Source organism: Capricornis sumatraensis, chromosome X (assembly GCF_032405125.1).
Source record: "Capricornis sumatraensis isolate serow.1 chromosome X, serow.2, whole genome shotgun sequence".
Classification (NCBI taxonomy): domain Eukaryota; kingdom Metazoa; phylum Chordata; class Mammalia; order Artiodactyla; family Bovidae; genus Capricornis; species Capricornis sumatraensis.
The window spans coordinates 24,976,712-25,003,175 of NC_091092.1; the positions used below are offsets into that span (position 1 = coordinate 24,976,712).

At 35.5% G+C, this 26,464-nt stretch overlaps 1 protein-coding gene across 4 annotated transcripts in view; it reads right to left on the bottom strand.

Moving 5' to 3' along the window:
* The window catches only part of KLHL13 (kelch like family member 13), a 74,222-nt gene that overhangs the window by 42,977 nt on the left and 4,781 nt on the right, over positions 1–26,464 (bottom strand). For 2 of the 4 annotated variants that reach the window (XM_068962456.1, XM_068962455.1), the window contains exon 1: positions 19,319–19,398. The exons of 1 other annotated variant lie outside the window; for it this stretch is intronic. In XM_068962456.1, the coding sequence (XP_068818557.1) occupies positions 19,319–19,398 (80 nt within the window). Of the gene's footprint in view, positions 1–18,684; positions 18,783–19,318; positions 19,399–26,464 lie in introns of those variants that run through there. One more of the 4 variants, XM_068962453.1, reaches the window with a different exon arrangement.

The following is a 26,464-nucleotide window of genomic DNA, read 5'->3' on the forward strand; positions in this document are numbered from 1 at the left end:
CAAGGGGATTTTTGCCTCCCATCACCCCACACCCATGCTTGGCCTTGTCTGGGCACATTTTACATGGTCGCTAGGTGGAGGTGGGGGTTGCTCCTCTCATCTAGGGGGACACTATGAAACATCCTACATCACACAAGAAAGGTCTCCACATCAAAATTGTACTCAGGCAAAAATTTCAAGAATGCCAAGGTTGAGAAACCCTGATGGAGAGACATAACCTCCTCAGGACAATTTTTCTAAAGAAATTTCATGTTCTAAATAACTTCTCAGTCTGAGAGTTAACTCCATGAGGTAATGCTAGCAGTCAGAAACACAGTAGAATTATTAATTACCACTATCTCTTCTAAGACTATCTAATAATAGAATATCTCTGCTCTCCTCCAGTCTATCAATCTGAAAAATCAACTGTTTATGGGAGATAAGTAGATAACAGCTTTGAAGTTAATAAGACAGTTATGCTTCCTAGGTAGCGCTAGTGGTAAAGAACCTTCCTGCCAATGCAGGAGACATAAGAGACACTGGTTTGATCCCTGGGTCCAGAAGATCCCCTGGAGGAGGGTGTAGCAACCCATTGCAGTATTCTTGCCTCTTCCCATGGATAGAGGAGCCTAGAGGGCCATAGTCCATAGGGTTGCAATGAGTCGGACACAACTGAAGTGACTTAGCATGCACACAGGCTTTTGTTCTTTGCAAACTCATGTAAGAATCATTCCTAACTCTGCTTAAAACAACTGTTATCTGGGGAGAAAGAAAACAATTGGTATTTGAATTCACTTTTACATGGCAATTTAGAATTAAGCTAACTCAGTCCAAATAGTCCCACTTCATCAAAACTGTTCAATTATTCATGGGTAAGATTGTGTTCATCAATTTTCTTTTGAAAAATTCAATCTTTTTCTTATAATGTCTATACATTACTACCACACCTTTCCCATCCACCCCACCACCACTGGACACATCTTATTTCCTAAACAATGACCAACCACAGAGCGCAAAAGCAATCTTCCACAAAGTGTGCTTGAATCAGTCAACTGTACTTGCTCAAAGGGAACAATTACTTTTTTGAAGAGCATTAGGTAGAGAAAGAAGCACTGTTTGATCATCTTATTAAAAGCATTACAAAGGTGGTCAAACCAAACATACACAGACTATGGCATTTTTTGCACTCTTATTTGAAGACAAAGGAAATAGACAATCTAAGCAATTGCCACACGTTGGCAGGGTGACACTAACATTGTAATGCTGTCTCAAAGCCGTCTATATTTTAAAAAATTACCCCAAGGGAAACAGGTGTAAATGATATAAGGACACAATTCATAAATATATAAATACAAATAATTAACAGAAAATGCTCAACTTCAACCTCATTAGTATTCCAGAATATGCAAATTAAAGCAAACCTGTACACTTAAAGAGTAGAGAAGATATATTCTCAAAATTGCTAGTGCAAACACGTATTAAGCCCTTGCCATCTGTATGGCACTGTTTATTCAATGGATTTTTTAATGAAAATTTAAAACTCATCAAATGTACAAATTCTTTTTTTTTTTACACTGAACACCATGTCAATGAAGGACTGTTTATTACTAGTAGGTGGGCTAGAGCAACAGTGGTCTGTCAATCTGGTTCAAATATGTTTTCAACAATGAATAGCTCTGTAGAACTAATAGTCTGGTAGATGTTCTGTGAAGAACCATGTACTTAGAATTCACAATAGCAGTCAGGTTTGTTGGTATGTCATATGGGGATGGGAAGGGTATCTCATAATTGCATCATTTGGCTCCAAAGCCTCAAATAGTCTTAGAACACTCATCAATTTCAATAAAACATGCTGATAGGATATATGTAAGACCATCAGAACAGGTGTCAAGTTGTTCCTTTACTTGTTTTTTATTTCTGAGGGAAAAAAATAAGTGAATCACAGAAAAACTAGAAAGGTAGAAGTATATCAATGCTTTTTCTCTCTTTAGTTCCAAATCAGTTTCACAGCACTTCTTATTGCTTGTGACTATTACATTATAAAGCAATTAAGCCTAACAATGTATGTAATTCTAATAATGTAATAGCACTATAACAAAAGAACAGGGGTTTCTGAGTTGGTGTCAAAAGTATTATTCAAATACTGCAATTTCCCAGAGTAATAATATCATTATAATTGAAAGTCATGCCATTGGGTTGGTGTGCAAGTATAGCAACAATAACAAAACAAAAATAAAAGTCATGAATGGTATAACAACACAAGTCATGTTGGTTAATCAAGGCACTGACTCATGCTTTCCACCACCCGTCCCCCAGAAAAATAAAACAGATATTTCTCACACTCACAATTTAAAAAGAAAATCAAGAAAAAGGCTTTCTTCAAAGAAGAACTCCCCCGCCATTTGTTTTTCTGCTCTGAAACAGAGAAGTGTCTGCTAGCAGCAGCATTTGCTAAATGAAACATTTCTTGTGATAAAGTTGCATTGGCAGGTGGGGGAAAAATTCAGCCACCTGTTCTCACACTCATTTGAATTTGAGTGCTAAATCCGTCAAGGTATTTCCTTCCCCCATGAGAAATAAATTAAAAACTTAAGATGGTATTAGTCATTTCCCATTGATTTTTCTATAGATTCAAAATTTGCATTCTGCAGTGAATTCTAAAGATATTAATAAGCTTCCTACCTCAAAAATTTAGAACTCTCCTTCACCACCCCATCAAAACCTGAATCATATGCATGCACACACACACTCAATGACATTAAGAAAAAAAAGAAAGTATTTTTAAAAATCAGAAATTTTCCAATTCATGAAGTTAATGTACATATAATAAACCTGGTATTTTCTGTAAAAGAAAAACCTTTAAAACCTAAAATATTTAAAGATATAGCCCAACTAAAATTATCATTTATGGTACTACTGCACAAGGAATTTATCAACATCATAGCAATTCCTCTTAAGAAAGTGTAAATTAATCACTATTTCAGAAACTATGGAGAATGTATCTTAAGAAGATGCCTGCCTCAAAGAAGCCAAGAAAGATAAAGCTTTCATTATCTGTATTTTTTAATGACATAAGTACATTATTGTCAGCTTGCAATAAATCTGCTAATGGAAATCTTTAGCATAGATGATATAAAATAGCTGCTAAACTTTCCAAGGCTTTCTTTTCTGCTGTAGCAATACCAGAGCCCACAAAAGAGGAGAAAAAGTTCAAGGTGATAGCGTCAGACTTTAAAGTGATTTCCCAAAGTAAAGAAGTTTCTTTATATGCAAATGTATGTCACATTTAAAATAAAATCACATTAATAAATAACTGATGTCAGTTTTAACACAGGAATAAGATCATCTACCCAGCACCTGCTGTGTACTAGGCAGTGTGCCAGACATGTTCTCTGTGCTGCTTAATCCTCGTAACAATCCCATTTTAAAGACAGGAAACTGAAGCTCAGTGAGTTTAAGGCCTTGAGATGAATCTGGTAACTGATTTGAACTTGAATCTGATTCCACAGCCCACATTGTTCCCACCACACCAAGCCTAAAAAACAAAGAGCAGAGAATATAGGCCATGAAGCCTCAAGATGGACATTCCAATGTTTAATTTATAGACACGAGGATCGTCCTGTTACAGGGAACCAATTTGTTGGCTGAATTAGTTCAGGCTAAAATTACCCACTTTTACCACTACCTCCATAACAACCATACCAATGTTAAAAACCTCTCCATGCCCATCTGGGGTTGGGAGGGAGCACATCCTAAGATATAACTCAGATCAAATTTAGGGAGAACTCAACATTACTGATACGAACATCTAAAAGAACAGATTCTGAATTCCAAAGCCATCCAATAGCCATCACAGAAATAGCACTGTGACACAGATGAGGGAATTGGGCTAAACAAATGGGACGACAAATGATATTCTACTTTAACTTGATGAAAGTTAATTATCCAAACCATAAAGCATTTGCATTGAATATCTCAGTCCTGTCCTTGAAGTGAAGTGAAGTGAAGTCGCACAGTAGTGTCTGACTCTTTGAGACCCCATGGGCTGTAGCCCACCAGGCTCCTCAGTCCATGGGATTTTCCAGGCATGAATACTGGAGTGGGTTGCCATTTCCTTCTCCAGGGGATCTTCCCGACCCAGGGATCGAACCTGGGTCTCCCACATTGTAGGCAGATGCTTTACTGTCTGAGCTACCAGGGCACTGTCAATTTAATGTTTGCTCCCTCTATCTATATTTCAAAACTTTAGTCTTCCTTCATCTTTTAAAATCCATATATCAATTAAACTACATCAAGTCTCATGCACCTAGACTAGAAAATTCTACTGTTTGGAAGCTTGGTTTATATAAATTTCTCATCATATTTGGATGAAAGATATAGATAGAAAGTGAAAGTCACTAAGTCGTGTCCGACTCTTTGCAACCCCATGGACTATACAATCCATGGAACTCTCCAGGCCAGAATACTGGAGTAAGTAGCCGTTCCCTCCTCCAGGGGGTCTTCTCAACCCAGGGATCGAACCCAGGTCTCCCACATTGCAGGTGGATTCTTTACCAGTTGAGCCATCAGGGAAGCCCCAGTGGGTAGTTAAATAGATAGATGGTACATAGATAGATAGACAGAAGTAGAAACAAAAAGAATAAGCAAAAGAATGAGTTCTACTTGAAACTAATATAACATTGTAAATCAACCACACTACTTTTTAATAAATGAATTCTAAATGCCGATTCTGTATCTACTACCTAAAAAGTTAAGTCTCAGTCAAAACTCCCCTGCCTTAAGAAGCCATATAAGGTGAGAGAGTACCCAAGTGGTACTGGTGGGAGGCAGACAGCAACATGGACATATAGTTTGGGTGAATAGCATAGACTCCCATCACAGTCAATCATTTCCTTCCCAGGACCCAGAAGAAAGAGTTATAACCCTCTAAAAGGATGCTCCCTACCCCACTATAGCCAGCACCAGCCCAGCTATGAAGAAGTTGAGCCAAACCTGAGGCCAGGAGCATGCCTTCTCCTTCTTCAATCCCCAAATGAGGAAACTGGAATGGGAACTCTGACACCCCGGCCACCTTTCTATAAAGGAGCTTTTTGCTCCCAGAGGATTTATTAACCAAGGCGTCATTTTACTCCTATTATCTGTAACTCACTAACTTTGAAATTTGACTATGGTGCTATGGTGCGTTTCAAGGGAAAACTGTATTATTAAAGACTTGGGCTTTTACCTGCCTAAAATTTCAGTTTATGAAATATTCAAACATCCAAGTTATCCAATTTTAGAGTTTATTATAAAGGCAGATTCCACAAGCTCAAAACCAATTAGAAATCACTGAGACAAATCTCTCTGGGAACAGGAGGAATCATTAATCAAGTGGTAAAAATCTAATCCATTTCTGTCTTTTCTGAATTTCCTAGTTATATTCAACTTCATGAAGTCAATAATTCATGACCATGTCTTAAGCGAATGTTTATTTCTCTTTTAAAAGGAAACATGATAATAATAACAAGGAGTAAACTTTCCAACTTAAAAGTAATAGCCAATTGCACTCCATGTTTTAAGAATTACAATTGGCAGCTCTATGAGTCCCACTGATTCTATCTTCAAAGACTATAATAAACGTAACAAATCTCATTCTTGATTTTGCAATGACCTAGAGGCAACCATAATTATTTCAATGAATATATCAAATCAATCATTTAAATGTTTAATATGATTTCATCAAATTGATGTTTTATTATGATAGCCAGTATTTTTAAGAGAAAAGAAGGCAATACAAACAGAGAAATCAGAAGATAAAGTCTTAACCCCAAGAGTCTGGGAATCACACTAAGGATAGTTCTCCCAAGCCTGTCTCAGATATGAAGCTTGGAGAAGCAAAAAGTCTCATTTTAGTACAATTTTTCATAATGGAATTATTTTCCATTTTGTACATATTTGCCTCACCATTTAAGTTTTTCTTTTGTTTTGTTCTTGTTTCTTTTTAGAATATTTATTTGGCTGCCCTAGGTCTTAATTGTGGCATGTGGGAGGGACCTAGTTCCCTGACCAGGTATTGGACCCAGGTCCTCTTCATTGGGAGTGCAGTCCTAGCCACTGGACCACCAGGGGAGTCCCCGCTTTTGTTTGTTTCTTTTTTGGTTGAGCCCTGTAGCATGTGGAATCATAGTTCCTCAAACAGGGATGGAATACATCCCCTTTGTATTGGAAGCAAAGTCTTAACTAGTGGACTACCAGGGAAGTCTCATCATTAAGGCTTTTTAAATGAAACTTTGCTATAAGACTTTGTTATCCACCTTGTACAATGCTTACCGTAAAGAAACATAACCGGTTATTCCTGACCTTAAGTTCTTAGGTTGTTAGAAGATGAAAGAAACCTTACTGTCACAGCCCACTCACCTATCTATACATTCAAGCATATTCTAAGAGAAGAAATGCAGAAATGGCTTCTGATTTTTCTCCTGAAATGCCATCCAGAACCTCCACTTGACTACAGTCCTAGAAAACTATTTTAACTAAGATCACTGTATTGGTCAGTTGCATTCAACATCACAATGCAATTTCATGATCTAACTACAGATAACTCTATTAATGTGAGTAACAAAAACTGCTCTATAAAAATACTTTCATAAGATTTTGTCCACTGTGCAGGAAGGAGTCTTTTGAATAAAATATTTATGTACCATGACTATATTTTTTTACCCCAAATATTAAGTATTCTTGATAAAATTGGTAATGACTTCCTGGAAGGCAGACTGGTTATTTTTTTTAAGAGAGTAGATGCAAATTATGATTCATTGAGGAGTTTGCCACTTTGGGGGTAAGGTGTTTCTTTTTAGGAACATAATGGTCTTTGGCTTAAAGAGTTTGTGTTCTTGGTTGGAACTCAAAAAGGGTCAAGGCAGACCATATCATATAAACAGTATGACCATAGGCATCCAACACTCACATTTCCCAGTCAACTAAGTGGGAATTCTGAAATAGAATCTAACTGGAGCATTTTCAGACTGTGCATGTGTCTTGCTGAAGCAATCTATGAATTGTGAAGCTGTAATGAAGTACTGCCTCAAACTGTTTGTGACATATATAACTGAAGGATATTAAGCAAGAGAGAAGCATTCCCTTCCTTTCCTTCCTTCCATACTGTCCTTTAAACTAATTTTCAACCCCAATTTATAATTTCTGACTCTCAAATTGCAGGTGAGAAGGAGATGAAGAAGAGTCACCAAGTAGATGAAGAGAACAGGGTCAAGGTGTCAAGTTTGCTCAGCTAGTTGGAAAATGCTGGCCTAAATGCTATTCCCCCTCAAATCACCCCATTTACAACAAGCTATTTCTTGAAGCAATGTCATTTTTAAATGTTCAAAATCCAGTATTTTTATAGATCATGCTTTAAGGAGAAAATTGGCTTTTTTATTTTTTATTATTATTTTATTTTATTTTTGTACTTTACAATACTGTATTGGTTTTGCCATACATCAACATGAATCCACCACGGGTGTACATAAGTTCCATACTCGCAATGGAAAAATTTGACTACATAGTTCTTGATCATTCCTGGAAGCTTAGTCAGTCAGAAGAAAGTTTAGGAATCTCAAATGTATCTAGATGTCATGCATTCAAGAGAGACATAGATAGGATATTCTGGATTCTAAAAGAGAAGTGTTATCATCAAAATATTTCAGTCATCTTTGACTCCTGGTTCTCTCCCATCTCCTATGTCCAGGCAACTAACAAAGTACTACTAAGTGTCTCTCTAGTACGCATCTATCTTTCACCACCTCTCCACCCTCACTGTCCCTGCCACACTTTGGGTATCTATTACTTCTTCCTTGGATTTGGTTATTAACATATTTGTTACAGTACAGCTTCTTCACATACTGCTGCTGTATTTATAGCTCTGAAAGTCACTTCCTTGCTCAAAAGTATTCAATGACTCCTCTCTGCTTGCTGAACGAAAGTCAAATCTTACACTCTTGGACTCCAGGCTTTTTGGACTAGCCCTCTTTAACTAGTTGTACATTCTGGCAAATAACTCAAAGCAAATATATATTTAATGATTGAGAATAAAAATCTAAATTTATTCACAAACTATCATTTATTTTGCTTTAGAATATGTTGTTTTCATACGTTAATAACTGCTATGCTGGTTTTTTTTCTATTGTTAACCAAGTAATGTATTTAATACATTTATTTAAAATATTTCTGATAGAAGGGAAAGTTAGTTAATTTAAATTTAATATCTGCTGGGAGTTCCCAGATTGCCCAGTGGTTAGGACTCAGTGCCATGGCCCCAGGTTGAATCTCCAGCAGAGGAACTAAGACCCTACAAGCCGTGGAACACAGCCAAAAAAAAAAAATTATCATCTGTTAAACCTTTACATTTGGTCTAGCCTCTTTAAGTATAAAATAATTCAAAACATAAGTAAATGTGCATGATTTTTTGAGTATTGATCTTAAATTTATTTCTCCTAAAACCTAGTCAGATTTCTTTTTATCTTAGTAAGCCCTTTCTGTTTTCAAACTATACACAGAAAACACATTATCATTTAGGTGCAACCATACTAGTTTTAAAACATAAATTTGTCTAAAATACTTTTCCCCATCATGGTAAAGGACGTGTGAAAATAAGCCAAATAAATCTTAACCTTGCTGCCTTGGAAGAGATCATAATCTTACTTTCTTTATCAGATTACAATTTGATGAACCATGACTAAAATATTCTGGTCACTGGTAAATTGCTTCTGCTAAAATTACTTTCAGTCTGTGCCAGCATCATGGTATTCGTCAGTAAGCAAGGAGCAGAATCAGGATTTTGGATTAGCTCTTTTCATAGGAAAGATAGCTGTAACTTATCTAATAAGACTGAAATATACTAGATTCCTCTATATATGAAATGAAGATATGCAACACACTTTTAAGTGAAATAATTTGCACAAGGCTACAGACCTAAAAATTACTCGCTCTAAATCCGTTCACTAACTCAACATTTGAACACCTGCTATGTGCCAGGCCCTGCATTAGGAGATAGGTATAAAAGGGATACTTGCTTGCAAAGAGATTACAGTAAAAGAGATAATTACTTTGCAAAGGACTAAATGTTATAAAAATAATAATAAATTATCAACATTATCTACTAACAAATTCCAGATTTCGTAATTTATATAAGCTACAGTAACAAAACTAATTACATACTTGCTCCCTGGTACAGAAGCGTATCAGTTCATATTTAGCATATAAACACCAAATTAAAAAAAAGTAAATAACATCGAATTTCCTTACTGTTATTTTATTTGAAAGGATTATCCATCCCAGATCAGGCTGTCTGCAAGGCTGGATCAGCAATCAAATAATATCCACTATGCAAAAATATAATCTGTAATTATAATTACAAGAAAGAAGGCCAAACGTATGATGATTGATGGTAGATCACATCATTTGAAAAAAAGTCTCTAATTATATCTATATACTTCAGCAATATGCCTACGAAAGATATGCTAATGAGCCAGGTCACTGGTCTACTTAAGATGAAAATTTTGGTTCCAGTTCCATGAACCTTTGTTTAGCTGTGAATCATTCAGAAATGACTGCACACACACATCCTTTGAGGGAAAATACTCATAATGAATAAAATGACTTCAATTTGGTGATGCTAAGGAATTGTCTACTGGATAATCTACTTAAACCAAGAATATCCATATACTCTTCAAAACTGTATTTCAAACTTTTTAAAGAATGTTATTATTTTTTAAATATTTATTTACATGCCTATGTGAGGACATAGTTGCAGCATGCAGGATCTTTGATCTTTGTTGGGATCTCTGATCTTTGTTGCAGCATGCGGGATCTTCAATTGCAGCATGTGGGATCTAGTTTCCTGAACAGGGATCAAACCTGGCCCCCCTGCACTGGGAGCATTGAGTTCTAGCCACTGGACCACTAGGGGAGTCCCTCAAATATTCTGTTCAGTTCAGTCGCTCAGTCGTGTCCGACTCTTTGCAACCCCATGAATCGCAGCACGCCAGGCCTCCCTGTCCATCACCATCTCCCGGAGTTCACGTCCATCCAGTCAGTGATGCCATCTAGCCATCTCATCCTCTGTCATCCCCTTTTCCTCTTGCCCCCAATCCCTCCCAGCATCAGAGTCTTTCCCAATGAGTCAACTCTTCGCATGAGGTGGCCAAAGTACTGGAGTTTAGGTCCACTCAAATTAAAGCTAGGTCAAACTGTGTGTTAATTAGGAAAACGGTTCAATGTAATACAAGAGAAAAATCTCTAGTATAATCACATCTATAAAGAGAAATCTAGTTGAGGTTTTTGTAGTAAACTGCTTTTTAACATTAATTTGTAATACAATTAATGAAACAGGATGAAGTAATAAAAAGGAAATATAAACTAAGACTGGGTTAAATCATCAAATACAAATGTACACAGATGGCAGAAAACTGACTAGACTTAAACATCACATTCTCTTTCTAGGTACAATGGTATGACAAAGAATGATTTCTAAGGTTCCTCCCAGCTTTTGGATTCAAAGAATCCTGAATAAGATACTTAGGCTCTTTTTAAGATGCCATGTTCTGGTCTCATGGGTCAGTGAAAAGCACTATATTTTTAAAACCAAGCAAACAAACAAAACCAAAGAGTGAAAATAGAAGATGTTACAGGGCAAGTTGTAAATGAGCAAAGGTCATTTAGAATTTGTAGAAATACCCTTAGTGAGAGACTTTCAAGTGGGGAAGAAGGAGGGGGAGGGGGAAAGGAAGGACACAGTGATGGCCAAGGCACTAGTTTAGCCCAGTTGCCACCAACAGATGAGCTCGCCACTCTAATACATCATTCTTGTAATGTTTCATTTTCAAAATTTTATTGTTCTAAAATATCATATTCATGGGACTTGGTAGTCTGGTGGTTAAGACTCCATTCTTCTAGGGCAGGGGAGCATGGGTTTGATTCCCTGGTTGGGGAACTAAGAGCTTACATACCGAGCGAGCTGCCTGGCCAAAACAAACAAACAAATCCCCTGCAGTATTTAAAGCTTTTAAACCAAAATCTCAATCAAGTCCCTGAATCTTCCAATCTAATCACATGTGTCCTTAAAAGTGGAAGAGAAAGGCAGAAGAGTGGGGGTCAGAGAGAGATAGATGTGAAAAAGACTTGCCATTGCTGGCAGTGAAGATAGAGGAAGGGAGCCAGAAGCCAAGGAATGCTGGTGGCCCCTAGAAGCTGAGATCAACTATTGGATTACAGCCAGCAAAAAAGATGGGGACCTTGGTGGTCCTACAGCTGCAAAGAACTGAATTCTGTCAGTGATCCAAATGAGCAGGAAATGCATGCTCCCCTAGAGAATCAGAAGCAAACACAGCGCTGCCATCACCTTGATTTTAGCCCAGTGTGCAACAGCTACAGTGCTGTCAATGGAAATAAGAGGTTAATTCCAGTATCATATCAGTTAAGTAAAGATTATTGCCCCAGTATTTTCCTGTAATTTCACCGCTTGACTGTACCACAAAGTAGAGCTATCTTTTTCCTATACCACCATCCAATTCAAAAGTTTATCTCATCTGTCATACTTCTTTGTTCTTCGAATCCTAGTGAGATATTTCCTAATTAGGAGATGGCATTAAAGTAGCAAAACTCTATGAAAACAAAAAGGCATTAGAGAAGCCAAGATCATTGAAATGAAGACCTGTATTTGAATTCTCACTTCACCTCTTACTTGAAGTGGGACATTGAGCAAGTTAATTAACTTCTTGGAACCACTGTGCCCGTAGTGTAAAACAGGGAGAAGACTTACCTTTCTGGAGTGTTTGGGAGACAGCTGACAAAGTGCTTGGCTTTTTTTGTTGTTGTTGTTGTTGTTTTTTTTCTGGAAAAGGAACGACTTACTACTTGCAACAAGTAAGAAGAACACCTGGAACCTTTCCCAAAGGAGTGTCTTCCCCGACAGCAAACTTTGGGAAGTTTTAACAAAATGCTTGTACTCTAATATTGGAACTCAATAAATTGTATTACACTTAACTATGTTAAACCAGCACATTTTAAATACTGGAAATAAATACATTTCATATGAAATTTATAACAACTGTTATATAGGTAGATCAAGAGTTCTGAAAGTTGTTTTTATTTACATTGTTCTTATGGAAAGATATTTCATTTATCCACTGAACCATATAAAAAGTATTATACAACAAGCTGGCCATCTCCTGTCTTACCACACCGTAAATGTGATAAAATTGGGTAAAAACAACATATACCCTAATCATAGTAAGTCATGCCAGTGAAAATATTTTACTATAGTAGGAAACATAATATAATTTTATTTTTCAGTAAGATTACATCACATAGTCTTGGATCAAATTGCTGATGCTTTGTAAAGGTAAAAATAGATACACTTGTATGCTATAAAGCACCTAAGCCCTGTCCAACTTAAAGGATGGCACTTCGTTCTTCTTCTTTAAAAAGGTGACTCCCAAGTTTAAACATAAATTACATCATTTTCCACCTTATGGAATATGCATTTCCTTTTTTGTTTACAAATTGGGGTATAACTGACATACATTATATTAGTTCCAGGTATACCACATAATGATTCAATATTTGTATATATTGTGAAATGATCACAATAGGAATATGCACTTTAAAATGTTATCTATATCCAATTCATATCTCCTCTGTTAGCCCAGACACATTTCTCCTCTGTAGTATTTTTACCATCATTAAATTATTATCATTACTGAAAGTATAGTAAACAAAAACGTTATTTAAACTTGTTTTGGTTTAGAATTTTCACAGCAGTAAAATAAATTAAGCAACTTAACTGTTTATACATATAGGATGTAAGATAAAGAACAGTCATTTTGAATAACTGCAAGGACTATATCCATAATACCCAGCAGAGTTATGCCTGACACATATCAGGCAGTGAATAACTTCTGAATATCATAAACTCAATATACAGGTGATTGAAAAAGAACTGAGCTCTTTCAAAAGTAGATTGCTCAGTAACTTCTTTATGTACTGATTGCCCAAGAATCTCACATTTATACCACCTCATTCTCAGCCTTGAGGAAATAAAAGCAAAACACTGTGGTTGCTATTTCAATTTAAAATATCAGCATGTACAGTGGTTATAATTCTTGACTTTTCACCAGAAGTAATAAAGCCATTAATACAAACAAAATACTTGCCTACCTCTTAGTTTTTTTTTTTCTTCCCCCTAACTTGGCCCTATTTAGGTCTCATCTAAATATTCTAAATTTCAAGCAGAATGTCTAGAATTCTTATCAACTTCAGACTTCCCATGATGATAAAAGATCTGCATTTCCACCTCTCTTCCCTCTGGGGAAATGTTTTGAGCAGTACTTGGAAGTAACGCTCATTTATTTAGACATAAAATACAAGGAATCTAGATAAATTATTGACAACATTCTTGGAAATTTCTGAAAGCATCAGAAATACTAGCTTTCTGTCTTGCAAATTTCTTGTGTCTAATAATCTTCAGTTACATCAAATAATTTTTAAGAGATCTTTTTAAAGACACATACATGCTCAGTGCTCAGTCATGTCAGACTCTTTAGGATCCCATGGAGTGTAGCCCACTAGGCTCTTCTGTCCATGGGAGTTTACAGGCAAGATTATTGGAGTGGGCTGCCATTCTCTCCTCCAAGGGATCTTCCCAACCCAAGGATCAAACCTGAGTCTCTCACATTTCCTGCATTTGAGGAAGATTTTTTACCACTGAGCAATTGGGGAAGCCCCCAAAAGACACATACAATGGGCTTAAAAACAAAATTAAAAAAAAATGTTTAAAGATACAAACAGTGGGCTTTAAAACTAAATTTTAATTTCATTTGCGCATGCCAGACTTTCTTGAAGTAGCCAAGAGAATAATTGCGGACCCACTGTAAACTCTGAAAAGAAGTTTGCAAATTCTGATTAACTATGGTTCAGGGTGAATGCTATGATTAAAAAAATAATATAATCCCAGGCTCTTTCAGATAAGCATCATGTCTGTATGAAAGGAGAGAGGTGTCTTCCTTTAGTCAGACCACATGGGGAGCATCTCATTCAGATGACGTAATCAATATCTTGTATAAAGACTAACATAAGAAACTGTTGGGTGGGGGACAACCAGCAGAGCGAAGAGTCTGGAAAATCTGTCACATGAGTAATGGTTAAAGAAAGAACATTTCCAGGCTTATATGTTATGGAAAAAAATAATATTTTTCTCCATAGCTCTAGAAGGCCACACTAGGAAGAGGAGATAAAAGATAGGAGGAATTGATTTTGCTCAATACAAGGAAGAGCTGTTGATGAATGAAAGGTGCTACCTTGGTGAGGTAGTGGGCTCTCTGTCACTGACAGCAATCAAGAAGAATATGTATCAGCATCTTTCAGAGGTGTCACAGGAAGGATTCTTGCTTTAAAGGGGGTTTAGATTCTCTAAATGACATCTGAGGTCACTTTTATCTCAATGATTTGCCATTAGTAAGTGTTAAGCTAATCCTCCTGCAAGTTCAGACAATGGAAATTCTCAAGAAACATGCTACTAATACAAAAGTTACACATGAACATTACATTGCTCTGAGGTGTTGTTATTTCTCCACATAATTTTATTAGATGGAACATATGCAGTAAAAAACAAACTAAGGAGACACAAACAAAAGTTTCTGTATATGGTAATTGCAAAAATACTTAATTATTTTCTAATTTGAGAATATCAATTTGGGAACTATGTGGCTAGATAAAAAAGATTTCTATGGTTGTTTTATTTTATTTTTGAGGTTGTATTTTATTCACTAAAATGGAAAAAAAGACAATCTTTGGGGATAGAAAACATGTCAAATTTAGAAAATGAATATTTAAATTTTCTCTGTCCTGTGAGTTATCCACAAAGAATATTTATATAGTATGAAAGAATCTAGAAAAATTATTGTCAAGTAAAGTACCATCTTTTCTAGGGAAAGCTGGATACTGAATTTTAATGATAAAATGATAGAAAATGATTGTTATGGAAGTCAGTGTTCCTGGTATTTTACTCTAAAATATATTTTATATAGTAAACAAAATAATTGTAAACAAGACACTAACTGAATACAAGTGCACTGGCTAAGAGGAAAAGTCTCATTCACTAACACTCATTCTACACCCATTGTTGGCTTGCTAGGATTCACTGTTACATTGTGCTGGTTAATTCTTACCCATTGTCTTCCTCCTGACTGCCACACCATTATTAACAAGACTTAGTGCTTCTAAAGAAAAGATAAAAAGATTGCTAATGCTAATTCTGTTCTATTTCCGTGTGTCCTTGGAATCTAATAATACATTAACCCTATAACATCAGCCCGAAGGAACCATTTGCTGTTTGAAAACAATGAATACCAAATACCAGAAAACCACTTAGAAGTGACTGCCCTTTCAGCTTTATTAATTTAGGCAAAATGACAGGTTAATTTATATGGTTCACACCTGTCAGGAGCAGAGTCTTTACTAATTCAGTTTACACTGACCAGAAGATCCTCCTTCAGGCTAAGGTTGAGCTTCAACCTTCTGTTGAACAGAGTGGAACACAACACATCACTCAGATTTTGAGCAAGACAGTCCCTTCAGAATTCCACCTGAATGGCACACCACCCTTGCAAGCGTTCCAAACTGAAGCTGAAAGAAGAATATCTATCCAATAAGTAATATTTGGAAATCAAGCTATCTGGAAGCCAAAAGATTATTTTCCAGATAATTTCCCCAAATCTTTCATCTTTAAGGTACTCCACTTTACTGGAGTCATACTGTAACACAATTTTAATACTATATAAAAAACTATATAAAAAACTATTTCCTTCATATTATCATAAACATTGTCTTTATCGTCAATAAGTCTTGAAAATAACGGTTTTAATTCTCATTCAGGTTCTAAACAAGCAGAAAGCAAGCCAGCTTGGACTTTAAATCCACAAGGGGAAGAAGGGAGCTTTTCTGTTCAACGTTTGCAGTAAGTAAAACATTCTCTATGGTAGCTTTTACTAATGGCTAACAGCATTGGCCTATCAATAATGCCAATACAAGAGTTCAAGTCAGCAGCACCTATGCTGAGTTGAGAAAGAGACCATGAGGAGCCTTTATATTTTCTCCATATTTGCTCCATTACTGCAACACACTTTTACTACAAGCAAAAATATTTTATATTGAAATTTCAGTCTTTGAAAAAGTACCCAAGTCATCAACGAAAATCATGTAATATGTATCTGACGAATCACAGTAAATAATGATAAAGGTTTAAAAACCAATACTGATGCTACACAAGCAAATAAACCAAAAGATGCTTATACTAACTGTGAAGAAGTCTATATTCAAGACAGTAGTTTTAATGTTTATACATAATTTTACAGGTAAATTCTAAACATCAGAGTCTATTAAAGAGTCAGAATTTAGCTACTTCAAATCAATGCAAAGACTTTAGACCTTAAAGACACAACTAACCATCTAATCTATAATCTGTGTTTGCCAGCCCAACCAATTCTGGAAGCAAACACAATGTTACTTGACCTAGTATTCTAAATTAGTCTTTATAATTTCTGAGTGAAAACTATGTGCAATTTAAATATCATTTATGTGTAGAAGTGTTATGGAATATAAGGAAACCCTGATGAGAACAACATGTTAAATAAACATGGTATCTTTATTTCTGGTCCAGCAAGGAAATGAACAATTTATTTAAAACACTGATTTAAACTCCCCAAGCTAGTCTTCTTTTCCTATATTTAATGTATTTTCTCTGTGTATATTTATATAATATTGTAACCTATTAATTTACTTATAAAAATAAGTTAAGGCCAATTTAATAATACAGACTGTCACAATACCAAACACAGTCCAGGCTAGCACTAGCTCCTCAAATACACTTTTCCATTCTACATATGTGTACTATCAATAATCAGAGCCAACATGCAAGATCTATATTTTTCTGGCTTCTATCATCTAAATCAACTCACTCATATCATCAGGTTAAAGAGGTGAGGACTTAAAAGAAAGAAAGTGATTCATTAAAGATGCTGTATTAAGCTATATCTGAGCTTGTGGCTAGTATGGATTGAGAAAATATAAGTATATTTTAACCATCTCTAAAAACTCACAAGTCAGCTGCAATAGGGGCTGCATATTGGATCTTTCGGACAGTAAAATGCAGTAAGAATACTAGAATCATTAGTAACCATTATTAATTATAACCTACTGACTTTACTTTCCTCAAGTGCGTATGTTTTGTTGTGTTTTATTTTGATGATAAAGTTGCTTTTGGTAAATCTTTGGTCATTTTCTCACCAGTTAAGATACATAAAGTCAATAGGCACATCTCATTCTCTCAAATTATTTGAAGGAGCACCATTAACCTGTCACCTTCGTTAATTTGCACTTTTAACAAATACAGCTTTACAGAGACAAATAGAGCTGATTTTTTCCTTTTTTCTTTTAGAAACATAACTTAAATTTTAAACTTTATAGGAAACAGAATTTAACACCCAGATAGAATAACCTGGAGCATCTCTAAGAAGGAATATACAAAATAATCTGAAAATGAAATGAGAATGGGATTTAACTGAAATGTCATTTTCCCTCGCGTTCCTGGGAATTGCTTCTTTTGGACTGAGAGCACAAGCACACCTCTTCAGCAGTTGAAAGCCTTTCAAAGAACCAGATAGATACCCCTGTGCATCCGCTCCTCATATAAAGCAAAAACTAAGTAATAAAATGGCAACTCACCAGATTTCTAAACACACAATTAACCTAAAAGCAGGAAGAATTTTCCACATCTGTCCTACTGAAAAATATTTTAAAGGGAACACTTACAGTTAAGACAGACTTTCATTCGAAAGCTTTTCTCACACAATTAATTTTTTTTAAAAAGTCCAGCTTTCCCTCACTCCTTCTCTATAAAAAAAAGATCACAGGCAATATTTTAATTTATTATATCTCCTAGATTTTGTTTTTAAAGCAACCCTGTGTGAATTTAGAAAGATTTTCAAAAATTCTAGAAAGATTTCCCCCAAATATTTCAGTATATATTTACTTAAATTTCTAAAATAGACATTTGTATACTTTTAACTCCATGTATATAAATAGCTACTCACAGAACTATAAATTTGCACAAATTCAAAACCTATACTTCAGAACTCAAATTATAAAACTGAGAAAGATAAAATATCAAACTTATTAATATTCATACACAACTCAAATATAAAAGTCCTGATTAAAAGTCTCATTTTTCTGATCAATGTGTTAATTCTGAAAGTTTCAAATTCATCAAAAAATTATAGAAAGCATGTCCATATTTAATACAACACCATCAATCATCAGCAGTTTTTGTGCCATTACACAAAAGAAGTCATCTTAAGTATTACAGATAAACCAAAATTCAAAAAATCCAACCAATGTGAAAGTTTATCCTTATGCATTTTCTTAGCTGTATCTTTAGACTCTCATCTTAGTAATTACATTACCATGAAGCACTTTAAATGAAAATAAACATAAACTCCCAGAAAAACAAAACAATGGTAAAATGTGGACATGCCAATATAGTTAAATGTCAGCAAGGTCGAGACTTTTCATCTTGTGGGGTTTTGGATGTTGCTGTTTGGGATGTTTAGCCCCTTTTGCCACAAGGTTGATTCATGAATGAAATCCCGCTTTAATATCCTATTTTCTCTCACTTACATGTATGCTGGAGAAAGTGGAGTTGACCTGGATGTTTTAAGCACAGGAACTGGGAATTTCCAGATAGCAGGAGAGCTCGTTTTCCATTTCAATGGCATGTTGTCACCACGGTACTACAATAACAGTAAACAGCGTTTCCATAACAGACTACCAACTAGGACTTCCATTCCACACTGTACTGACACAGCAGTGGCTGCCGCGGAGAACAAGCCAAGGATCCTGCCAGTGCCCTGAAACCGATGCTTCCAATCTGCAAAATAGGGCTGCAAGGCACCTCCTTTAAATCCTCCTGTCCCCTAAAGCCATATGATGATTCTACCATTCAAACTCCACAATAGTGCCACCTCGTTAGGAAAGCGTTGACTGCAGTATGTGTGTATATATATATATATATTTTTTTTTTTTTAAAGACTGCACTGTGCATACCACACAATGCAGCTTTATTTAATAAAAGCAGCTAGGGTTTGGCTTTTTTTTTTTTTTGGTATTATTTTCAGCTTGCATGACCATTGTTCCACCTTAACAGGGATACTGCAGCACGGCACTATATTCTGCACCTATTAACCTGATTTCTGACCAATAGTAGCAGGAAAAAGAAAATAGACGGGTTTCATACGAAAATGAAACAACATACCTACTCAGAATACACTTGTCATCCTCTGAACATTCTTCTTTTGAGCTGCAACAATACAAATGGGATATAAACCTCAGCATAGCCTTAGGCCACAGCTAACAGAGATCAGTGACTAAATTCGGCAGCCTGCTTTCCTCCTCTGCAAGCTCTGGCCACACAATACAAGAATGCCATTATGGGAAGAGCTCGTTTAAAAAATGCCAGTCTCTCAGTTTTCCAGTTTGAAGAAGGAAAAAAATGTAAGAACAAATATCAACTGCTGCAAAACTCTGCACGCTCTTCCAGTAGCTTCTCATGCAAGTTGCTCTCTTTTCCCTATTCTGAATTCCAAGCCGGGATGAGCAAAAATCTCATACATTACAACATGCTGTGTGCTAACACGAATACCACTCTGTCTTCTGCAGCAGAGAAGTACAGAATAGCATGCTCTTAATAGCAGCCCTCGGAGGGACGCTATCAACAATCTAATTCAGTGCTGCCCTCCCCTTCTTTTCTCCCCCTTTCCCTCCCCTTCACCCCCCTTCACGACTCCCCCGCCCCCAAACAGCTCACAAATTGCCTAGAGGAGAGACACCAAGCAGGTGTCCAGCAGGGACTATTCCAAAGCTCAGTGGCGGGGTCCGGTAACCTCGAGGGGTTAGTGATTGACAAGGAGGTTAAAAAATTAAAGCTGCTGTCAAAGGCAGCTTGACGTATTTCAGGAAAGTAACAGCAGAGGCTTCATCTATATTGTTTTAAAATACTGCCAGAAAATAGCATTCTAAATGCCCAAAGAGCGACTGGGTATTTCAAGTTTCTGTTTAAAGCGCCAAACTCACACATTCTCTACAGAGTTCAAAGAAGTGAAAATAGGATAAAGAGGTATTATGCTGAACTCTTTATTTTCAGGATGAAGATTTTTACTTCTGATGTAGGCAAGTTGCCATCACTAAATATCTACCCTCAGAGCACCCTCCCATTTCTACCTAAAAACCAAATTATCCATCTTCATCAATGCAACCTTAATAAAGGCAGACTGCCATTGACATGAAAGCCACTACCTTTTTAAAAAACTCACTGCAGTGACAAAAAGCTCATATTTACTTTCAAGTTAACATTCAAACAATAAGCTTACACTTCCAATTTAAGTAGCTGGCTTTTATACGGTCTTTCCAAATTATTCCTAGTTTTGGAAAGATTGAGATTCAGTCCCCTAAGAATCTTTCTCATTTGTATTCAAAAAGCACAGATTTATACAAGAAAGACACTACTTTCAAAAATTTCAAAATATGTAATTTAATATACCAGAAATAGAGCATGAAATCACCTAAGGTAATCACAAGCACCTTTAAGATACACATTAATATTCAAAAGTATATTTTCCGATGAAATCCAACATATATGTATATGCAGTATATACATTCACAGATATACAGCTATGGCGAGAAAGCTTATTTTGAAAAATTGACCAGTACTGCATACACTTTATTAAATACTAAATAGGTTTCAGCTATCACTAGCTCACAAATAATTTTTATTCAATCTACCAAACACAAACATTGAGCAAAAACTCAGTTAAGCAACTTAAAGGGTTAAATGATATTTCCAGTTCTTTAGTACCCCCACACAAAACTGTCTCACAGAAATCTTCAAAAAAATCAGAGAAAGGAGTATTTATCAATATCTTAGTGACCAAAATATATTTTAAAAGTGCCACTACTACTAAAAACTATAGTCAATATATTATATTAGGATTTGTGTAATAGTTCTTAACAGTTAAGAAGCAAAAAGGTTCCAGGTAAAACTGGCAGTGGTAATTTGTTGGAAACACCCAGAAGAAAATCACATAACACATGTGCACGCACGCGCATGCACACACACACACACATGTACTCATCAAGCAAGTTTGAAATGTCTCATTCCAAAATCCTGGAGCACTTTCAAACATTAAAAAATATAAAACATAAAACAATTACAAATTAGCTCTATGGAGGCGATTTAGATTTTAGAGAGGAAATGCAATCACTTTCCAGCTTATGAAAATATTACAAAGTTGTAATTGCAAATATAACTTCTCCTTCTGAGAACAAAGACCCCCAAATGTCTGTAAAACCAAGATAGGTTTTGAGTCTTTATCTCTAAAGACTACTTAAATATTTCTAAGGGGAAAATAGGGTGAATATAGAGCTTCCCAAATTTCCAAGAGGGTAACCTCCCCACACAGGTGAAGATCACTTTATTGCAAAGGTTCTGAAAGGTACTATGCAAAGGTACTATGAACAATCAGCTGATTCAAAAACCAACATATTGGTCTAATCTCATTCAGCTCCAAAGAAATCAACCAATACCACCAAATCACCTATGTCAATTTTCAGTCTAGATTTCTCTTATATTTAATGTTTAAAACCTGTTTTTATAGCATTCCAACACTTGTAATATTTGTTCAAAGTGAAAAAAAAGTAAGACTGCTTTCCTCCACCTACCCTCAGCATTCTTAAAGATCCCAAACCCTAAAAGCATTGTATTTGATGATGAGAATTTATTTATACTCAGTTTTTTTTTTGCTTTAATAAATTGCTGGAAGTCATTTATAATTATCTCTCATGAACAAACAACTAATATGCCAAAGGCTTAAAAATATTCCTTTAAGTAGAAATATAGTCCCTGAAATATACTCTACCCTATTAAAATGCTTAACAACACCATTTCTCATACGTCATTTAGAAATAAACTTCAGCCAGGTAAAATCACCTCAATTAGCAGAGTCCAAATTAATCAGATTTTACTACCCTGACAATGAGTCTAGTAGCAGCTATAGAGTGTAATTATCATTACATTCCGGAACTAAAAATGTTTTCGCCTACAGAATAAAAGAAAGAAAATGATTAAACATATATTTTAAATATAATTTTATGCAGTAGTGGTACCACTACTTTAATATTTAGACTGGGAAATGTCAAAGCCCTCGTTCACATCACAGGAAACACTGCTTTCATTTATAGAACACTTGGTTTCTATTATGGACAACTGCATAAACGGAATAGAAAGACAGCATGCACAAAGGCTCTTCAAAGCATTGTATGAACATTAATCATTTAAAAATACCTGTGAAATGCATATTTCAGAGATGTAATAAACAAAGGACAATGCTGGGACTTGGCCAAGGCCACAAAACGAGTCATTCTTGGCCAGATCTCCCAACATGGAATTCCCTGGTTCCCAAAGTAGAAAGAGATTTGTAGAACTTTTACAAATCATCTTGCTCAGGACACTCATTGTATAGATGAAAAAACTGAAACTCACAGAAGTTAACTTGTCACACTATTGGCTAATAGCAGAACTGGAACCAGAAACCAAATCACAACTCCTAGTCTAGGACTCCTGCTCTAGAAACCCTACTGTCTTTCCTTGTCAATGAGACTGTTCCAGAAGATGTTTGCTTCCATATGAAGTGAATCACATTCTACAAATGTCTCAATGTATTCAAAAGAAATAAGAACTACAAAATAATCATTCATTCCTCCAATTACATGTATACTCAAAAGACAGACATGGGAAAGAAACACCAAAAATACAAAATTGTGCAGAAAGACCACTTCCAAAATCTTAATTCCAGATCATTTAAGAATGATGAGAGAGGCATTTCCCTGGTGGTCCAGTGGTTAAGACTCCGCACTTTCAAAGCAGGGGGATGCAGGTTTGATTTCTGGTCAGGGAACTAAGATCCCACATGCCATGTGGTCAAAAAAAAATAAAGAATGATCAGGGAGAAAAAGGTAAGTAAAAATTAAGCCAGTCATAGTGTGAGAGAAAAGTGAAATATACAGCCAAGAGTCTAATTTTTTCTCACTGTAAATGTTTCTAAACAACTTTATATGAAAGTTTAATTTGCTTATTGACTGCAACAGTTTGTCTCCAGTACCACCACTTTGCGAAATGAATTGACTAATATGTCATGTATCTGACCTCTTTCTCCATATTCTCCCAATATTCCCTAAGAATTAACCTACCTTTTTCTTGCAAGTTTTGGTTAATCCTGTGGTAGTTACAACTAAAGAATAATAGCACTAACCATAGTTTGTGTGAGCAGGCACTGTGTAAACTTGACAATGTCCCTTCAGACTAACCTGGGAGATCCATGTTACCCCTGTTGCACAGACAAGACTGTAGAAAATGCCCAATTGTGTGTTCTGCTTATGTTCTACCAATCAGTAAAGGTACTTAGATGGCAACCAAGTAGGATTGTTAAACCCTTTAAATACACAAGAAGTTTTGTATTGTTCTAGACAACAGAACAAAATTCTTGATACATTCAGGGCTACTCATTACAGGAAATAGAGCTGTTCACATGAATGGCTATACATACTTATGCGTATATTTCCTCTTTATTTATTTCAGGAAATTGAATATCAAATATGTTAAACATTTCTTATGAGATACTCACATATGTAACCTTGCTGAGATCCAAATGGAAAATCCCAGACGTTTCTCAAAGATAGTTACTTTTGAAAGTCATTGTTTGATCTTTTATAAGCACCTTCTCACAAATCAATTTCCTTAATAGAACTTTGTGGACCTTAATTCCCACAAAGAATTTACATGGATTTTTGTAACTATGACTATGCCTTGGATTACTATAATACCTATCTCCTTCACAATATGAACAAGTAGAAAAACACACTTGGTGTGCAGGCACACTCACACACAGGTGTGTATATATGCACAGAGAATTCCTCAGGCCATGATGGCATAAATAATGTGAAGGGAAGTACTCTTACAATCTTGAACATTTTCAAAGCAAAACAGGGGTACTAAATGCTTGTTTGTTCCTTTGTTTGTTTTGGGTGAGTCAGCAATAAGAGGATATGGTAAGCTGATAAGACAGGAAACAATAGGTAAGGAAACAAAGGAGAAAAGAGCAAGGAAGGTAGTAGACTGGCTGGAAGGAGAATAGAAAGCCAGAATGGTAGTGGTTCCTCATGGTTATGTTGCACCTTTTATAAACGGGGAGTCAGATGAAAGGGGTTATGAGGCTAAGATGGGAGCTGGAGTAGAAGGGACTGAGCAGGTAACAAGAAAGATCCAGTTGTTGGGGACCCATTAACCCACAGATTCTGACTACCCTTATCTCGCTATAGCTGAGAAAAGGATTAACACTGAAAGGGAAATTCATAAGTTCTTGCCCTTCTTTTTTCCTTTTGTTTTCTGCAGTATCTCTATTTTTATGGCTTTTTTGGGGGGCTACCCCTGAATTCTTCATTCATGATTCCCAAATCCATATGCTTAAGTAAGTCTTTATCTATCTTTGACATGCATGTGTGTGTTTTAGTCACTCTGTCGGGTCTGACTCTTTAAGACCCCACGGACTGTAGCCAGCCAGGTTTCTCTGTCCATGGAATTCTCCAGGCAAGAATACTGGAGTGGGTTGACATGCATACACCAAAGTAATTCTTACGTATTCCCACCTATTTAAAAAATGCCTTAAAACCCAAAGTGTTTGGAGGTATTATGAGGGATAATGGTGGAAATCAACAATTTTTACATACTATTTATATACCTGATTTTGCATTACCATTTTTAAATTGTTTGAAAAATGTCATTTAGAAAGATGGTTTATAATCATCAAATAGGGATAATCTATCCAGTGCTCCAATAAGAGGCCACGCTGTTACCATACCCTGTACTCCAGCTTTGCCACTTTGCCTGCCTGAGATGCCCTCCCCAAATTCCTGCTCCTCCTTCAAAGAAGGAATCCCAATTGATCACTATTCCTGGCACGTGGGAAAGCACTCAATAAGTATTTGTTGACTAAATTGAAAGAGCAGTTTTCATAAGCAGATGAGTGATTAAATAAGAATTGTGTACCAAAGCCAGGATATATCCTGAAAGGTTTTTTAAATGGTGTTATTGATTCTACTACTAAAAGCAGAGTTCAAGTAACAGGAATATTCATCTGTTAATTTGATAATTTTAAGCTATAAAGTCCTTAAAATGAAAAAAATTAAATATACACATTAACTTGTTTAAAATAAGCATACATTGAAGGAAATCACCCAGAACACATACTTTCTTAAATAAAATAAAGGTGTCACTTATAGTGATGATAGACTGCTCCAAGGAAAAATCTCTGCTCCCACCTCAAGTAATAATTAAGTGTTTAGTTGTCTCTTAACAACTTCCTAAGTATCTACTTAAATTACATTTGTAAATAAAATAGCCAAACTATTGTTAGAATTTCTGATGTGCTTGTACATTAAGTGTACAAACTTATCAAAATAAAAAGGCATTTAAAATGTAGTGTTACTGAAAGAAAAGTTAAGAATATGGCTTTACTGACTGAAAATTCTATGCACAGAAAGCTTTTCAAATAGTTTCACTGCTTGTGATATCAACGATAGAAGCAAAACTACAAGGTTTCCATGAAAACAATATAATAAACAATATTAAAATCTTAATGTTTATAAATCCTGAACTATGTTGATAAGAATAAATAATTTCTAATAATGTTTATTTACAATGGTTGAAAAACTTTTTAAAATAAGCACATCACATACCCAGTCTCAAAAGGCATGCCAGTTAAAGAAAGTCAATATTTGCTATGTTATGCATGCTTTCAGTAAAACCTAATTTTTACAAAAATCTAAGTTGCTGAAAGACCATTAGAATAAAACAATAAAAGACTTTCTTCAATATCCCAATTAGAATTAATGAAATAACATTTTTATCTTGAAAAAATTATATTTCTATATTTTTATCCAAAAAGTTATAATATTCACATGTGCAGAGATCTAGATGATTACTTACTTGTTCCACCTCTCCTTCTGAGTATTTGTAAATCTTGGTTACAAATACTTGAGTAATCACAATAATATTTTGCTAGCCAGAAGCAAACATTTTCATGAAAAGCTAATCCTAATGACTCATTAAGATTATACAACACTACTTAAATTTTATAAAAGGCCCTTTAAATGCAAATGACTTAATTTTGTTTTTACCTCTTCCCAGGCCTAATCATTAAAACTTTAAATTTCCTATACATATATCTATATAAACTATTATTATTTAAAAATAAAAGGTATTAGCTATATAATGAGTGAGAATATCTTAAACTCCAAAAAAGGCTCAACTTTCAACTTGAACCTTGTGACCCAACAGTTTTCTTAAAGG